General features: G+C 42.8%; 1 protein-coding gene across 1 annotated transcript in view; it reads right to left on the reverse strand.

Moving 5' to 3' along the window:
* LOC143829786 (acyl-CoA (8-3)-desaturase-like) overlaps nucleotides 1-14292 on the reverse strand; it is a 30955-nt gene extending 16663 nt beyond the window's left edge. Inside the window, exons 1-2 of the mRNA XM_077321188.1 lie at nucleotides 14001-14292; nucleotides 71-181 (exon numbers count right to left, since the gene is read on the reverse strand). Coding sequence (XP_077177303.1) covers nucleotides 71-181; nucleotides 14001-14183 — 294 coding nt within the window. The 5' untranslated portion in view covers nucleotides 14184-14292. The remainder of the gene's footprint in view (nucleotides 1-70; nucleotides 182-14000) is intronic.
* Nucleotides 14293-17001: the final 2709 nt, after the last annotated feature.

A 17001-nucleotide genomic window follows, 5' to 3' on the forward strand; every position in this document is an offset into this window, starting at 1 on the left:
CTCACTTTTGGTCTATGCTATACCCATGACAAAGACCCTTTCTCCTGTCCACCTCTCAGAGAAAACTCACATTTTTGCTGGGCTCAAAGCTGGGCTGATCCTCTGCAAGTTCCCCAATTAACAAGGGTTGCATAAACTTTCTCACTAGAGTCTTGTCCAGATGGAAGGCTGTGAACGGATCCTGGAAGGAAAAAAACAAAAATTAAGGGAAAATGGTAAATACCCATGCAGCAAGAGATGGTAAACTGCGGCCCTCTATTGGTCAAAGAAAGAAATGCAGTTACTGCTGCTCCACTCCAAAACGTCTTCCATTTCATAGAGTATTAAGACTTTATTTTAGAAATTCCTCATCATTTGCTTATAAAAACTCCTATCTTTCTCCTTCCTTTTGCTTATATTCCAATTGTCTCCAGTTAAATTAAGCTTTGTGTTTTTCACATTCCTTATTAATACTGAGAATAAAGTTGAAAATATTAGATATGAATAGGATTTTGGAAAATAACCTTGACTCACCCTCAGGCCTCACTTCTCAGATACCAAAGATCTTAAAAAACTATTCACTCAAGAAGAATATAGTTTTTATTCCCATAGCCATAACTCACATTTTAGAATATACATTTTTGTAAATTCAATCAAGTTAAGAAGTATCAAGAATATCTCAGTTTGTGCAATAATCAATGCCATTCATTCGCCTCTACTTTTTGAGTTTAAAATTCAACATGGATTTTTAAAAAGAGAAATTATTGTTCCAAGATAAAGATTTGGTTGAAAAGATGAGGGTAGAAATAGTAACTTTTTTCAAAATAATGAAACTTTCTATGTTAATTTCAGGTACCATTTGGATGAAGTTTAAAACAGCATCCCTAGAAGACTACCTTTCGAACGATGACGTCCAAATTGACAAGGTCTACAGAGTTTACTCCATAGCAGCAGCTCACAAAAACCAACCAAGTGAAACATTGATAAGTTTTGACAGCAAACTTGTGAGAAATGCTCTTCTGCAGAAAAATTGTACTGATCCACCGAAGCTAGCTAGGCAAGAGGTCCAAATCTCCCAAGTCATACCTGCTGACACCTTATGGAAAATAGCACAATTTAATTTTTGGCACCAAATCTTAATTTGTAAAGACATAAAATATATTTTGAAGCTCCCCTGTGCCCTGGAAGTAATTTTACCAACAGGGAGAAGAGTCCTCAAGACGGTCCCGAAAGCACAAGAATTAGCAGATTTTTTATCTCAAGAGTCCTCTTCAGCAAGTCCAACAAGGAACCTCAAGGCAAGAAACAAGACCACAACAATCTGTAGCACAATCAGAATCCTAAGGTGCTGCCGGCACCTCTCAGCACTATGGAGACATTAAAGATACTCTCCGTAAACGTTAAAGTTTTAAATGCATCTGCTAAAGGATCCAAATTATGCAACCAACTATTTGACAGAATAGATTGAACATTTCTTAGAGACATACTGTACTCATTTAAGTTTGGAGACAGATTTTACAGTTGGATAAATCTAATTCCTTACCATGGGCAAAAACAGCAATGAACAGAACCTGTTAGGTGAGGAAAAGGCCTGATAATACATTTATCTGGTAACCAATAGAATAATCTCCATAAAAGTACAAGGAATGTTTCAGTGAATGTAGGAGTAAGAGGAAATATTATTAAACACATATTGGTGGCAGTTGATACCAGACAGGTTAAAGAAAATATCTTCCACATCAAATATAGGTTGGCAATATAAAAGACATGGCTCATCCATTCATTCATATATGGCAACAGTGCCCAGTTATAAAAGGCTTTTTTGAACAAGGTGTTTAGGGAGTTAGTGAGAGCAATAATGCATATAGAAATACAAAATGATCACAGTGTAGCTCTTTTGAACATTATGCCTAAAGGAATTTCAATTAGCAAGATGTGGTTAATAAGACATTTATTCACCACAGCCAGAATGTTAATAGCTGTAGTATGGAGACAGGAAAAAGAACCAGCAATTGAACATGGCTAAGGAAAATATGGTATACCATAGAGCAAGGGTAGTCAACCTGTGGTCCTCCAGATGCCCATGGACTACAATTGTTGTTTACTGGTCTCCTGAAAGGAAATTGGCTTCCTATTAGAAAGGACCTCCAAGGTAATCTAGTCCAACCCCCTTCCAACACAGGAACTAAAGTATAATATTCCTGATAAGTAGATAGTCAATAGATTCTTTAAAATATCCAACAAAGAATCTACCACCTCACTAGGGAGACTGTCCTATGGTCAAACATACCACATAATCAGGAAAAAGTTCCTCAAATTTAAACAAAGCCTCCTTTGCTGTAGTTTATATCCTTTGGTATGAGTCCTGTCATCCAATACAACTGAGAACATATCAATTCCATCTACCACATGGCATCTCTATAGGTATCAGATGGTGGCAATCATATCAACTTGCAATTCTTCTGGTTCCAAGACTAAAAATAAAGGTCTCTGGATGTCATTATTCCCTCTGACCACTAGGAGATGCTATTTGGCTGTTTTTCCACTTGTGTCCACCAACCATTCCCTGGTGGCTTCCTACAATTGTGACAGACAGAATAACAAGATGAAAGCAAGGCTTCATGGTATTTTAAGGGTAAATAAAATGTACATTATAATATTTCTGAATGTCTCTGAAAGCCCTTCCTCCCAGGTTCAAGTATGTGAAGGGAAAACCAACCTCATTCCATATGAAGTTCAGCTTTTCTGTACTGGAGTGTTAGCTGTATGTCCTGTTTTATGGCTTTTCTAGTAAAAGGTGTGTTGTAGGCTATCTACCAAATCAGAGTTCCCTGGCAAGCTGAAGTATCATAATTCACTGTGTAAGCCACCCCAGACCATGAGGAGAGGGGCAGCCTATAAACTGAAACAGACAGACATAACCTTCCCTCTTTTTTTCCAAAAAGAGGTGCAAAAAGTTCTCATTTTCACATTGTCTAGTAACCATAGACTCTTAGTCCTCTCATACATGAAATGTCAGCTTGCTAGCTAAGAAGTATCAACACATAGAAGTATCAACAAACATCTTTATATATACAAGAAAGAAAGAAAGAAAGAAAGAAAGAAAGAAAGAAAGAAAGAAAGAAAGAAAGAAAGAAAGAAAGAAAGAAAGAAAGAAAGAAAGAAAGAAAGAAAGAAAGAAAGAAAGAAAGAAGCACATATGTGACTGGGGTGGGACATCTATTCACAATTATATCTATTTGGAGAAATTACTCCAGGATGCCACTTTAGCAGCAGACGGCAGTGGCCATTCTAGATTTATCCAAGGGTTTCAAACTGCAAGCTTGAAGGCGACAATGTGCCCCATAGCTACTGTCAAGACTTGTGTGATGGACAGCACTCTGAAAGTCAGGTTCCAAGTGCTGAAATAGCAGCAATAGAATGTGAAGCGTTAAAAATCTTCACTAGGCAGAGAAAGCCAGGCTGCTCTGAGCACTCTGGCTGGCCTGCAACAGCTGACAGGGGATTAATATATTCTAGCTGTATGCTGAAGCGTTGGACCTGGATGAGATCCTTAGCTGACCATCCATTCTGAGAAGAAACTCTAGTTAGATAACTAAGTTTAAAGTTTTATCTGCATTCTGGACTGCGACTGTGTAAATAAACTTGACAATGAAGTTTTCTATTACATACAGTATCTGGACAATTAGGGCATATATTTGGCACCAGGCATCTGAGCAGTGAAGTGTTAATTCCCATTCAGGTCAAATTGGAAGGAGACTTCTTCTAACAGAATCCGTGAGTGTATTTCCTCGGACTCATGCGTGTGAGAAAGTGCTTCAGACTCCCCCACAGGCAGCTGGAAACTGATTCTTCTAGGAAGGAAAAGTGGCAGTATTAGGAAAGAGTGCCCACTTTCTAGAAGCCAGGGGGGTACAGGGGAGCTCAACAGCTAGAAAGATAAAAGAAAGAAAAATGGACATGTAACATCCAAACACAGTAACACAACTTCTCAGTTAAAAATATATCTCAACCACTACGAATAAGCCTATGAACATCTCAAAAGCCTATAACAAAGAACCTGAAACTGTAAAATATCTGATCTCTATGTAATAGCTTTATTCTTCATTCCAACTATCCCATTCCTCTTTGTAAAGCAAAATATTCTAATTGGTTGTGGTTAAAAATGCCTCAGTGCCTTTCTGATAAAGAGTTACAAGAAAAGGGGCTCTACAACTTCCCAAAAGGGTCCCAGGGCTGTGTAATGGTCCAAAGATCCAAAAGTGGCCATGTGGGACAATGGGCTTCATTTTTTATAATTAAGGAACCATGCTAGAGGACTAAGTATCTGTGAGGAAACAACTTTTTTTTTCCAAAGTGGGAAAGTGTGTAGAGATAACAGGCATAATTTAGTACAAAGAAAAGACATTTTTAAATGAGGCACTGACTTTTCTGGTACAATGTCTAGACATCACTAAAGTAACAGGCTATATCAGCTGTTTCCAGCACAATATGATAACTAGCTGAAAAGAAGAGAGTGGTTAGTAATCAGGTTAGAAATCAAGTCTGTAAAAGTTAGAAATTAAGGCTGCAAAACCAGGGGTGCCATGCCCACACATGATGCTTCCTTACACTCAGTCAGACCCTCGGTCCATTAAAGCCAGTATTGTCTACTCAGACTGGCTGTGACTCTCCAGGGTCCCAGGTGAGAGATCTTTCCATCACCTACCACCTGATCCTTTTACATGGAGATTATCAAATGCCCACTAAGCTGACTAATGGGGATTTCAAGCAGCAAGCTCGAAAGGGTGCTAGAAGAAGAAGAGTTGGTTCTTGCATGCCGCTTTTCTCTACCCGAAGGAATCTCAAAGCAGCTTATGGTCGCCTTCCCTTTTCTCTCCCCCAGCAGACAACTTGTGAGGTAGGTGAGGCTGAGAAAGCCCTGATATTACAGCTTGGTCAGAACAGCTTTATGAGTGCTGTGGCGAGCCCAAGGTCACCCAGCTGGTTGCATGTAAGGAAGCGGGGAATCAAACCCAGCTCACCAGATTAGAAGCCGGCACTCCTAACCACTACACCAAGCTGGCTCTTGGTTCCTACATTTCTGGCAGAACTTTAAATTCATACAAGCAGAGAAACACATACACAATAGGACAGTGATCAATTTCAACTGGGCTCAAAACGAAATGAACACATGAATTATATCCTTATTTCAGCAAGGTATGTTTTTCCTTCTCCCATATGTGATTAAAAACATCACCAGGCCCCTCTGACTAGTGTGGCAGAAGCCACTCACCTCATTGGCCTTTCCTTGATGCTGGCCTTCCCTACTCTGCAACTACATTGGTGTGCAATCCCATTATGGATGTGGTTGGTGATAGCTGAACAGTGTGCAATTTATTCTGCAGAACCTGTCTATCCACCTCATCACCTCTTTCACTGTCCCCTGTTCCCTGTGAAACAGGCATGACGAGGGGAAACCTAAATTACTGTAATGCCCCTTTCTGATCCCCCAACTCTGTGGATTCCACAGTCTTTTGTATCAGGACGTGAGTCAACTTTGGTGTACACACATGTTCTTCTGAAGAGGAGAAAAGTGAGCAGTAAAAGTAATAAAAAAGTTTCTTGCACTTGCTGCTTTTACTGGGGAGGAGGGAGATAGATGGTAAATAGAAAAGGCTGCACCCCAGAGATGCACCCTGTCATAGAAAAGGAGATGGAATCAAGTACGGGAAAAGCTCCATGTCTGTTAAATGTTGCAAAAGTATTGAAAAAGGTAAAGTTAAAAAAAATTTACATGGAAATGAAGACTAAAAATGCACTTCACACAATATTCACAAGTGACAGAAAATATTGGAATATCAACATGCAGCTATTAATCCACTTTTTTTGCATGCCCATCAAACAATTACAAGTTTGGCACAAGCACTTTTAAAACTGTGTATCTACTTTTCACACATGTACATGGAAAGAGCAGCCTAAAGTGTTTTAAGTGGCATATCTGAAACTGATACAAGAGTCAGAAGGATGCAAAGTTACTTTCATCCTATCCTATTTAGGGCCAAGGTATTTTTTCAAAATCAACTCATCTCGTAAATCCAGACCCCCTACTCCCCCCCCCCCAGTCTCTCAGCACAGCACCCTCTCTGTACCTAACTGATCATATTCTCCAGCTTCATTGGACTCCAAAAAGAAACAACATTTCCCTGGTCCCACTACGTAGCTTTTTTAGTCCATCCCACTGCTAAACATGGCACATGTTGCCATATACTTCCGAGTTTTCAGATGATGCTTGATTTTTTAACTGGTCACCAGCCAGGACAGTTGAAAATGCAGCTGATTCAACCATTTCTAGCTCAATGTATCTCCTCAAAAAGAAAGGCTGATTTCATTCTCTATGCTCACGTTTATCTGTAGAAAGAATGTGGGAGGGGGAAGAGAGTGGTATTTTCCTGTCGGTTTTCTTATTGGAACAGGGAAAGGGGTGGTCCAGAGACAGAGCAGTAGACGGTGGTACCACAAGTTTCGACCAATCATTACAATGATGGTTGTAAAACCTGGCAGAAACGTCTAGCCAAGAGAGGAGGGAGAAACTGAGCAGGGGGTTTCAATGCACTTACTTGGAATCACAGTACTCAGTAAGGCAGCAAGATACAAATACGGAAATGCTATTTTTCCTGATATATAACAGCTTGGTACTTTGGCTTTAAAAAAAAAAACAAAGTGCTGTGTAAAAGATCCTTTTTAAAACTGGAATAGCTCCAGTTTTTCCCTTAGAGGAACCATACGCTCAGTTTTACACAGCTTCATTTCAGAGTTTACAAACATGCTTTTAGCATGCTGCTAAATCCAGGCTAAAATATATAAGCTCTGTGAGCAACGTATTAAGAGGCAGTTTACACAGCCACTATGCACGCTGCTTGGCTGTGTGTGTGTGTGTGTGTGTGTGCGCGCGCGCATGCACATGGACATATATTTATTTTTTTTAATTTATTTATATTTATATACCGCCCTCCCCTGAAGGCTCAGGGCGGTTTACAGGGAGCAGGAAACAGGTACAGATATGTGTCTGGAATACACTGTTTATAATAAACCATAAATCTTCCATTCTTCCACCATCTTCCAGCTATAGTTGTAACAACAAGAACTTTGCATGTGGTTGTGAAAGTATATGAGGGAGGAAATTGGGTTACCTGTCTTGAGGCTTAAAGCCTAACCACAATTCTTGGACAAATGTCCATCAGAAAATCCCAAGTGCCACTCTTTAAGATGAAAGCTACTTCAGATTTTGAACGGGAGAAGTTGTGGACATTGAGAAAATCTTAACTGTTTTTCACCAGCAGTTTTTCCACTCCTGATGCCCCCCTTCCCCCAGTGAGTTATGCCATTCCAAACCAGAACTAACGGGATGAAATTAATTCAAAATAATTTTCGGCTAAACATCCAGAAGTTCCTGACAGTTAGAGTGGTTCCTCAGTGGATTCTGTAGAGAATCATCTCTACAGAGGAAGCTGCTGAAACTTAACAGGGACAATAAAATCACCACACTTTACTGCTGTGAATATTACTCCTCTGCACTTTAAAACATGAAAACTGTGGCATGCACAGTGACATCAAGATCACACTAAGATAATTGAGCTCAGCTCTGAGTCAACAGGGTCATGCCTGTTCCAGCTGGCCTATATAACTTTTTTTTTAAGTAATTTAAGGTCACCCTACAACCCTTGTAACTGTTTAACCAATTGCAGTCATAAGTGTGTGTGCATTTGCATGAACACGACACTTGAATGCATAAAGAGGATGCTGAATGTGCACTCCTGAATTAAGTAACTCGGCAATGCTACAAAATATTGCCTTGCCTATAGGGGAACGTATCTCCTCATTTTACAGGCAGCATCATTTTGAATGTTATATCTGTTCTTACAAAGCCCTTTGTGAGGGTCCATTGATATACTCAGCAGAATCAAGCAATAAAGACTGTATCATCTGAAGGGATTCTGTGGATGCCTCTGCAAGGTTGAGAAATACCAAACCAGAAGGTTGAGCATACCAAAAATCAGCATGTCTGGAAGAAAAGTTCAACCTAGCCTTCTACATGATATGTTCATTTTCTATGAGAGGGGTTTTTCCCCATGAAGGAGTAATGGAATACTCCCCACAGCATGAAGGGGTACCAGCTAGGAAAAGCTTTGCCACCTGATTTGCTTTGCTTCTGCTGACTGACCCACCTAGCTCTTACAGAGGTAGCCGTTAGGACTTTAAGTGCATTTAGCTCTTCTTAGTGGAAGTTCCACTCTTCTTAGTGGAAGTAAGAGCCTCTTGTGGCGCACAGTGGTAAGGCAGCAGACATGCAGCCTGAAAGCTCTTCCCGTGAGGCTGGGAGTTCAATCCCAGCAGCCCGCTCAAGGTTGACTCAGCCTTCCATCCTTCCGAGGTCGGTAAAATGAGTACCCAGCTTGCTGGGGGGTAAACGGTAATGACTGGGGAAGGCACTGGCAAACCACCCCGTACTGAGTCTGCTGTGAAAACGCTGGAGGGCATCACCCCAAGGGTCAGACATGACCTGGTGCTTGCACAGGGGATACCTTTACCTTAGTGGAATTTATCATACTTTCAACCAAGGAATAGGAACAACCCAGAATTGAAACTAGAGAACCAGAATAACATACTGGTTAGAATACTGAGCTGTGGTTGGGAAAACCTGGATTCAAATCCTCATTCAGCCATGAAGTTCAGATCCTGAGCTAATAGCTCACTCTCTAAGAATCACTTGCACATGACTCATGAAGATAAAGGGTGGGAGGAAACAGCTATACATGCCATGATAGATTCCTCAGGAGCTCCTGGAAGTGTATTGCATTGACACAGATCATAAGCACCAGCAGTTAACTAGATTGTCTAAAAAGTTGTCCATATTTTTATTTTATACACCATATAACATAAAAATAACTTATGGACTGTGCTTATGCCATTCACATACATGAGCAGTGTACTTAAAGAAATGAAAAAAGGTGACAGTCTACTGAACCACCAGAAGACTGATGAAGGATGTGCTGACATTCGAATGAACACCATTCTTCCAATCCTTAGAAGAAAAGACAATGAATCGCAAATGAATGTTTCACCTTGGCAGAGAAATCCTGATGTCTGTTCAGAATTATAATAAGGATGTGTATGTAAAACAAAACTGGTTTATAAGTTATGCTGTCTTCTCCAGGGTTTGGTATTTAGGAGGTAGGAACATCTCACAGAGGTTTTTCTAAATGCGCACCACTCTACATTTTCCAAATTTGTTTTGGAAAACCATGACAATGATATAAAATTAATGTGTGTGGCATAAAGTTTCCTATTCCCCCAGCTCTGTCTGCTCTCTTGGTTGTTTTTTGTTAGAGATCAGGGCCAAACTAGATGAATGGCATCCATGAATCAGGCCCATGGACAGCACTGCAATTTTAAAAGGATAGTTTTTAAAACTTTTCATGTTCCCTCAACAGATGGTTGTCTGGAAAATGAATGGGGGAAGAAGAACACCTTGGCCCATCAAGCTGGGGAGGACTCACTTTGACACTGCAGCAGTGTACACAGGTCAGAGTATGGACCGCATCACATCTAGTTTGGCCCTCGGTTATTCTCAAACAGGAAAGCTGGCCTCTTTGTGGAGTGCAGAATATAGATCCTCTCCACAGCAGCCAAAACTTGAAGATGATAAGCGGCATGTAGTCAGAGAGGCCCAGTGAGCAACACCTGCAAGATGGAATAAGTCTGGAATGAGGCCTTTTTAATCTCCTGTGCTGAAGCTTACCTCCCTCTTGAGCTACTGGAGTAGCATACCAAAAGGCATGGTGACTGCCAAAACCCTTTTGTTCTATCTAAATAAAATGAAGGTCTTGTCACATCTAAAGACTGGCGTGTTTTTTCAGCCTCCCTGGTAGTGAATGGAAAAAATCTGAGCAAGCTGTAAACTAGAGACCACCTTGGGTAAATAACGTAAGCTAAGTCTCAGGACTACATAGTTAACCTGGACCTTCATAAATGGATGGTCAAGTCTCAAAGCTGCTAATGATTGGCACCAAAAACACAAGTTTGAAAGACAAGAATCATAAGTTACAAGATAGTGTAAAATGCAGTATGGATCTCATCACTGTTAGGTGGATCGATAACTGGTTGACAGTACATACCCAAAGGGTGCTTGTTAATTGTTCATCATCCTCTTGGAGGGGAGTGACAATTGGAGTGCCTCAGGGATCTGTCTTGGGCCCTGTGTTCAACATATTTATAAATGATTTGGATGAAGGAATAGAGGGGGTGCTTATTACATTTGCAGGTGATACTAAACTGGGAGTGGTGGCAAACACAGCAGAAGACAGAATCAAGATCCAGAATGCTCTTGACAGGCTGGAAAACTAGGCTAAAATGAATAAAGTGATAAATGTAAAGTTCTGTATTTAGGTAGGAAAAGTTAAATGTGTCATTATAGGACGGGGGAGACTGTCTTGGCAGTAGTATATGCGAAAATGATCTAGGGGTCTTAGTAGGCCATACACTGAACATGAGTCAGCAGTTTGACTTGGTGGCTAAAAAGGCAAATGGGATTTGGGACTGTATCAAAAGAAATATAGTGTCCAGGTCACGCAAGGTGATAGTACCGCTTTACTCTGCTCTGGTTAGAGCTTAGTTAAAGTACTATATTCAGTTTTGGGCACCACAATTGAAGAAGGATGTAGACAAATTGGAGTGCATCCAGAGGAGGGAAATGAAAATGGTGAGGGGTTTGGAGACTAAAACTGAGGGAGCTTGGTCTGTTTAAGAGGCTGAAGGAGCTTGGTCTGTTTAAGAGAGAAGATGACTAAGAAGCGATATGATAACCATCTTCAAGTACTTTAAGGGCTGTCACAGAGCAGAGTTGTTTTCTATTGCCCCAGACCAGAACCAATGGAATGAAACTAACTCAAAAGAATTTTCGACTTAACATCCCAAAGAAGTTCCTGACAGAGTGTTTCCTCAACGGAATACGCTTCCTCAGGAGGTGGTAGGTTCTCCTTTGGAAGTTTTTGAGCAGAGGCTACATAGCCATCTGGCAGAAATCCTGATTCTGTGAACTCAGGCAGGTGGGGAGAAGGGATTGTGTCTGATCTTGGCTCTTGTGACTCTTTCTTACATGCCCAGAGAATGCTGCTTGCCACTTTGGGGTCAGAAGGTGAATTTCCTTCAGGTCAGACTGGCCAGCGAGTCTGAATTTTTTTTGGGGGGGAGAGGAGTATCATCTGGGTATGGAATTGTGGTCACTGTAGGTGGGGCAGGTAGTTAAGCATTTTCTGCATTCTGCAGTAGTTGGACTAGATGACCCTGGAGATCCCTCCCAACTCTTATGATTCTATGAACCACAAAGATGGGTTTTCTTTAAGTTGTATATAACATGTGATCTACAGGTGTGATATTGGAATTAGTAGATACGACAGTCTTGTTGCACCCCACATAAATTCTTCACCTTTTTGGATGTGGCAACCACGCTAACTGGTTTCTGCCAGAGGGCCATGGAGATAGGGAAAGTGATTATACCCAAAGACTCAGCATAGATCTTGCCTAAGATCTTGTCTTGAGGTCTTGGATTGCTGGAATTCACCTCTGACTCTAACAATTTAGCCATCCATATCATTTGCTCTACAGAAAGTTTCTGTGCTGGCCGGGCAGGTCAGGTGTGCTGCTGCCACAGCAGCATTGCTGGTTCAGAGGAGACACCTGGAGCTGCAGCAGCTGCTGAATGCAGTCTGGAACTGGAACTCCTACAGCCACAGGTGGCAATGAAAGGAATGTCTAAATTAGCAGAGTTGTAAACAAGCTCAGAAGTCAACACCAGGGATTATCAGAGCCAGGAGTGTCCAAAAGCAAGCCAAGAAGTCAGAGCGGTGTAATCAAGATGGCAGTCAGGGAGTTTCCAAGTTCAAGGTTGCAGTTCCAATCCAGGGTTGTCAAAAGATCCAAGGCATGTAGATGGAGTCAGGCTGTCACAGTTTGATGCACATTGATCCTATGCCATGTTCTTCCTGGGTGTGCCTTGAATCCAGTTTGCAGTTTGCCTGAAGATGGTTTCTGCAATCACCCAGAGTCTGTGCAGACAACACTGGCTTTGCAGGTGAGCAGATCTCCACCTACTGCTACTCCACCTACTGCTATTGCTACTCTGAGTTTCCAGCTGTTCCTATGAGGTAGGGGGAAGGGAATCAGAGCTGTCAGTGTCCAAAACTGACTAACTGCTTCCGGCTGAGCATTCTCCAACACATCGCTGCTTGTTTCTGGCTGGGCTGGAGGCTGAATAGTTTTCAGGTTCCTGTACTGCATCTGCAGACACCTCAAAATCTTCCTCTGAGGAGCTCTCAATGCTGGCAGGAGGAGCTGTGGCAGCTTCAGAACCTCACTGGATCAGGGTCTCGTACAGTGTCATCAGGAGATGGGTCTGATGCTAAGTTTGAGCCTAAACCAGAAGGAGAAGCTTCTTCTTCCTCAGAATCTCAATGCACCATAAGGGAGTGAAGAGAAACTGCAGGCAACTACCACATTGGCAAATCCACAGCTTCACGGTTCCATGTCAAGAAGTGCCTCAGTTCTGGAAGTGCTTCCCACAACTGTCAATCACCCTATTCCTGAGGTATCAGGGAAGGAAAATAATAATGGTAGCTTTGCCAAGGAGGTGGAGGTACAGAGCTCTGCCATGGAAGATAGCCCCCTATGTGCCCTGGCCGGTCTCCAGTTCCGCTCTGGAGAATGAATGAGCTGGGGAAGCATGTTGAGAAAGTGTCTGTGGTGAGGAGATTTCCCTTTTGGAGAACTCTTGCCACTTGAAAGAGACTTCCCTACATTCCATCAGAACCGATGAGCATCCAGGAACTGTAACACTATTCCTCCTTGTGTTTGAGCTTTGAACATGCCTTCCTAGATGCAGATTTTGACATGCAGCATTCAGTTGAACGAATGGGTGATGGTACCCAATGCTTTGGTTCTGTCTCCAGAACCAACACACTCACAAGTTGGTTGGTTCTAACTGGTGATTTGGAAGGCAAAGACTGTGCTCTGCCTGGACACATGTTTTGCTGCTGGTTTCTTAGCGGAAGAGAGTGATTTCTCCCATAAACGTACCTTCAGGTGTGCTGCTCAATCTGAGTAGGCCTTCAGAGTAAATCCAAGGCAGATCTTGCACGTGCCAGGATTATGTCCCTCACCCAACCAGAAAAGGTAGAGAATGTATTTACCTGAGAAAGTCACTTTTATACCACACTGGATATTTTTTAAATAAAGCCTTCTGCAACATTTCAAATGAAGGGGAAAAGCTTAGTGGAAGAGAACACATCCTCACAACACAGGACTGAAAAAAGAACTCAGGGGGCACTCCTACCTTGGGCAGAAAAGTGGCCTCTAACCAGCTCTGCAGGGAAGGGGCTCCCTTGGACTTGTTAAAGAAATACAAAAATAGCCATGGATATTTTACACGGATCCTGCCTTGAACAGGGGGTTGGGCTAGATGGCCTGTGTGGCCCGTTCCAACTCTATGGTTCTAGGAATACCTGCAAGACAGCCTCCAGTGGCTGGCCAGAGCAAACACCATCAATGCAGGATGGCACAGAAGACTGAAAATGAACCTCCTCCTCTTGGTATACCTCATGCATAAAGATGCCTGTCCAGTGAGGACCTCTTACACAGTATATAAGGAACTGGGTTCTAGTCAAGTAAAGTTTATGAGGGAATGAAATCTGGTCCGGATTTATGGTGCCATAAAATTCCTGTTCGGGGAAACGCTGCCAGTCCCTTTGGACTTAATTCCGAATCAACGGCTTTTGTCACATCGGTGCAAGCATAAGTAATCCGGCTCTGGGCATTGCGATCAGTAAATCCCACCGGATGCCGCCCTCTTACTCTACGTCCTCAGAAGCCCCCTCTCCATCGCCCGCACTCCAGCCACGCTTCCGCCAACGATGTCGCCCCCGTCCCCCTAAGGAGCTTAGCCGCACCACGTGCAACGCAACCCGCCTCCCCTCCCCGCCTCTCACCGTGGCATCCTGCCCTGCATAGTGGCTGATCACGCGAGAGCCCCCCGGGTGCCTCTTGTGGAACCGGCTGATGTCGTAGACCTTCCTGTCAATCACCAGCCACCGCTCCGACTCCCTGCCCGAGCGAGGCGTGATCTCGTCCCAGGTGAAGAACCGCGGCGGGCGAGAGGCCACCTCCGCCATTGCCGACTGTCACCGGAGCGGCAATGAGCTCCGAGCGCGCGGGAGGAGGATGCCACAAGTCCCTCGCTGCCGTCGGCTCCGTCCCGGCGCCCTCCCCGGAGGACAATCCGCCTGTGCCGCGCCCCCTTCTCAGCGCCCCATTGGCCAGCTGTTGCTGCGGGCCACGCCCTTCCGAGAACCGATTGGACGGCCGGTTTCATGGCCCTTCGAAAGAGCGAGAGGAGGGCTCTGGGCAGCATCGTCGGTGCAGCCCAGCCCCCGAATTTCCGCCAGTGCATCGCCCAGGGAGCAAGCCCGTTGGTCGCCGAGTTCATTCTGACCATCTCGCTTGGCTGCTGGCCTCTTGCAAGCACCCGGCTTTCCAAAGAGTGTTCGTTGAGTCTGCGCTTCGTCGCCTCTGAATTGCAACACCGTTATCTAGAGAGACCATAGTCCGGTAAGACCTTAGTTGGTCTATTTACTGACGTTAAAGTTACTCGGAAGCTGCTGCACAGGTCTTTAGGATGATCATTGGCATTCTGACCTTTGTTCTGTACCCGCTGGGTGCTTAGCATCAGAGTTGCTCCTCTGCTAATTTGTTCTCCATAGGTATCAAACCAGTATAAGTCCTCCGCTACTGAAGAGGCAAAAATAATATATTTTGTCCGATCCTATGTCAGAAGCTTTCAAGCTTTATGAGATTCTTTGGAAGGCTTTGGGTCAGACAAAGAGTAGTAGGCACATCTGCATAGCACATTTTGGGCATGCCAGTGGGCTGGCAGTGCCACTAATTTTATACCTGTGATTCTGCCCAGCCTGATCCTTGGTTGTCCATATCACTGATGAAGGGAGTAATTCCAGTCATCAGAAATAGTTTTGTTTTTACTATTCAAATACAAAATTACAAAAGAACCACAGAACATCAGTCACAGTAGACCCACTCCAAAACTCCTTTATACTGCAAAGAACACTCTTTTTATCCATATTCTAATATACAGTAATAAGCTCAACAGAAAAATTATAATCATTTGATAAAATTCCGTATAAAATGTATCCTTTTATAAGGAAAATCTATAATTCTGGTAATCTCAGCAATATCCAGCAAGTTAATCTGAAAATGAAGTACGTTCTAAAAAGTGACATTGTTTCATTAAGATTTTTGTAGCTACACGTACATTCCAGATGTGTTGATTTATTTCTTAATAATTCTGTCCTGCCTTTCAAAATGGAACATTTACAAAGAAGTTAACATTAAAATGTAGCTCAAATCACGGAAAGTAATTAAAATAGAATGCACAAAAAAAAAACATAATTAAAACCCAGCAGTCATGGGAAGAAGATTTAACAGTTGTGGAAATCCAGCAGCTCCTCCAGCAACTCCACAGGATAATCAAAGACATGCAACATCTATAAACCAACAAAATACAAAACCCAAACCCAGCAGTTCATCCACTAACAAGCTCATCCATTAGCTAACTTAAAATCCCTTCAGAAAACAAGTGTGTTTACCATCCTGGTAAAGAATAGGAGGAATAGAGCAGGAATCTCCATGCTGCAATCAAGAAGGTCCCATTGTGTACAGGTGAGAGAAACTTATACTCAGGATTTCTTCACACAAACTGTAATCTTTATTATGTGTTTTATAAAGTCACACTCAAGGATTGTTACCAAATACACTGTTCTGTTGCAGACACTTAAAAACATTTCTAACCTGCCTTTCCCTCTGGCATCTTACAAATCATAATTTAAAACACCACAATTTGAAAGTGACAAAATGAAGTCCCAAGAGATACATTTTCAAAAGCCACTTATTCTTCCTAACGAATCTTCCATAGCATCATCAGAGGTTTTTCTGGGCAGAACCCCACAATCTTAATAGTGTCTGCTACTAGAGAGGAGACCTTCCTGGGAGTAGTGTTGCATTTCTGGGCTGTTCTCTCAAGGGAAATATATGCTGCACAATCCCTCTTGGCCTTTTTTGCCACATCAGATCCCCACTGAGGAGAAAGGCAGGGTATAACTGAAGTATATGAGTAAATACATGGGCCATTTCCTCACGTGGAATCTTTCCCTGGACAGCCTCCGAATGTTGGTAGTTTTTAGAGCTCCCTCCACATGACGTCACCTGCATCCCAAATCTGTCTAGGTGCTGGCTCAACTTTTGGACAGATGTAGCTTGTGATGAGAGAAATTTCCAAAATTTGATTTGCCACCTTCAATCGTATGTCCCATTGGTGAGCAACGAGGAATAAGCCCATATGGATAGGGGAAATGTGCAACGGGAGCATTGTCCCACCCTCACACCTGCCTCCCTCTCTCTGGTTCCCGGTCCTGGATTTTTGTTTTAATGGTGCCGTACACGCAGCAACGCATAGGCGCATGTGCACACATGAGAAACAGCAAACTTCAAAATCATTTTAAAATTACAGTGTTACATAAAGTGAACATTAATACATTTAGGATAAATAAAATTAATCTACAGACATGTTATCATTTAAGGTCACATGGTTATAGTAGGAGCGGGCAGCAGCAACCACTGATACACATTTATCTATTTCTATTTTGTTGGGTCACTGGAGACTTTCCCTCTCATGTTCCCTACCCCTCCCACCCTCTGTGCATCCAGCTGGCAGCTGAAGGAAACTTTTCTGGGCTGCTGGCCACAAGCTCTGCTTTTAATTCACAGCACATCCTCCTCTCGAGGAAGCACCTTCTGAATCCCAGGAGATGTCTCCTCACAGGGAGAACTTGCAGGGCAGTGATTCATCTGCCATGAAGATAGGTGGATGCCGGTGCCCATCAGCTGGTCTTGGAAGGGGGGGGGTCTTAGTTATCCCGG

Source organism: Paroedura picta, chromosome 2, assembly GCF_049243985.1.
Source record: "Paroedura picta isolate Pp20150507F chromosome 2, Ppicta_v3.0, whole genome shotgun sequence".
NCBI classification, from domain to species: Eukaryota; Metazoa; Chordata; class Lepidosauria; order Squamata; family Gekkonidae; genus Paroedura; species Paroedura picta.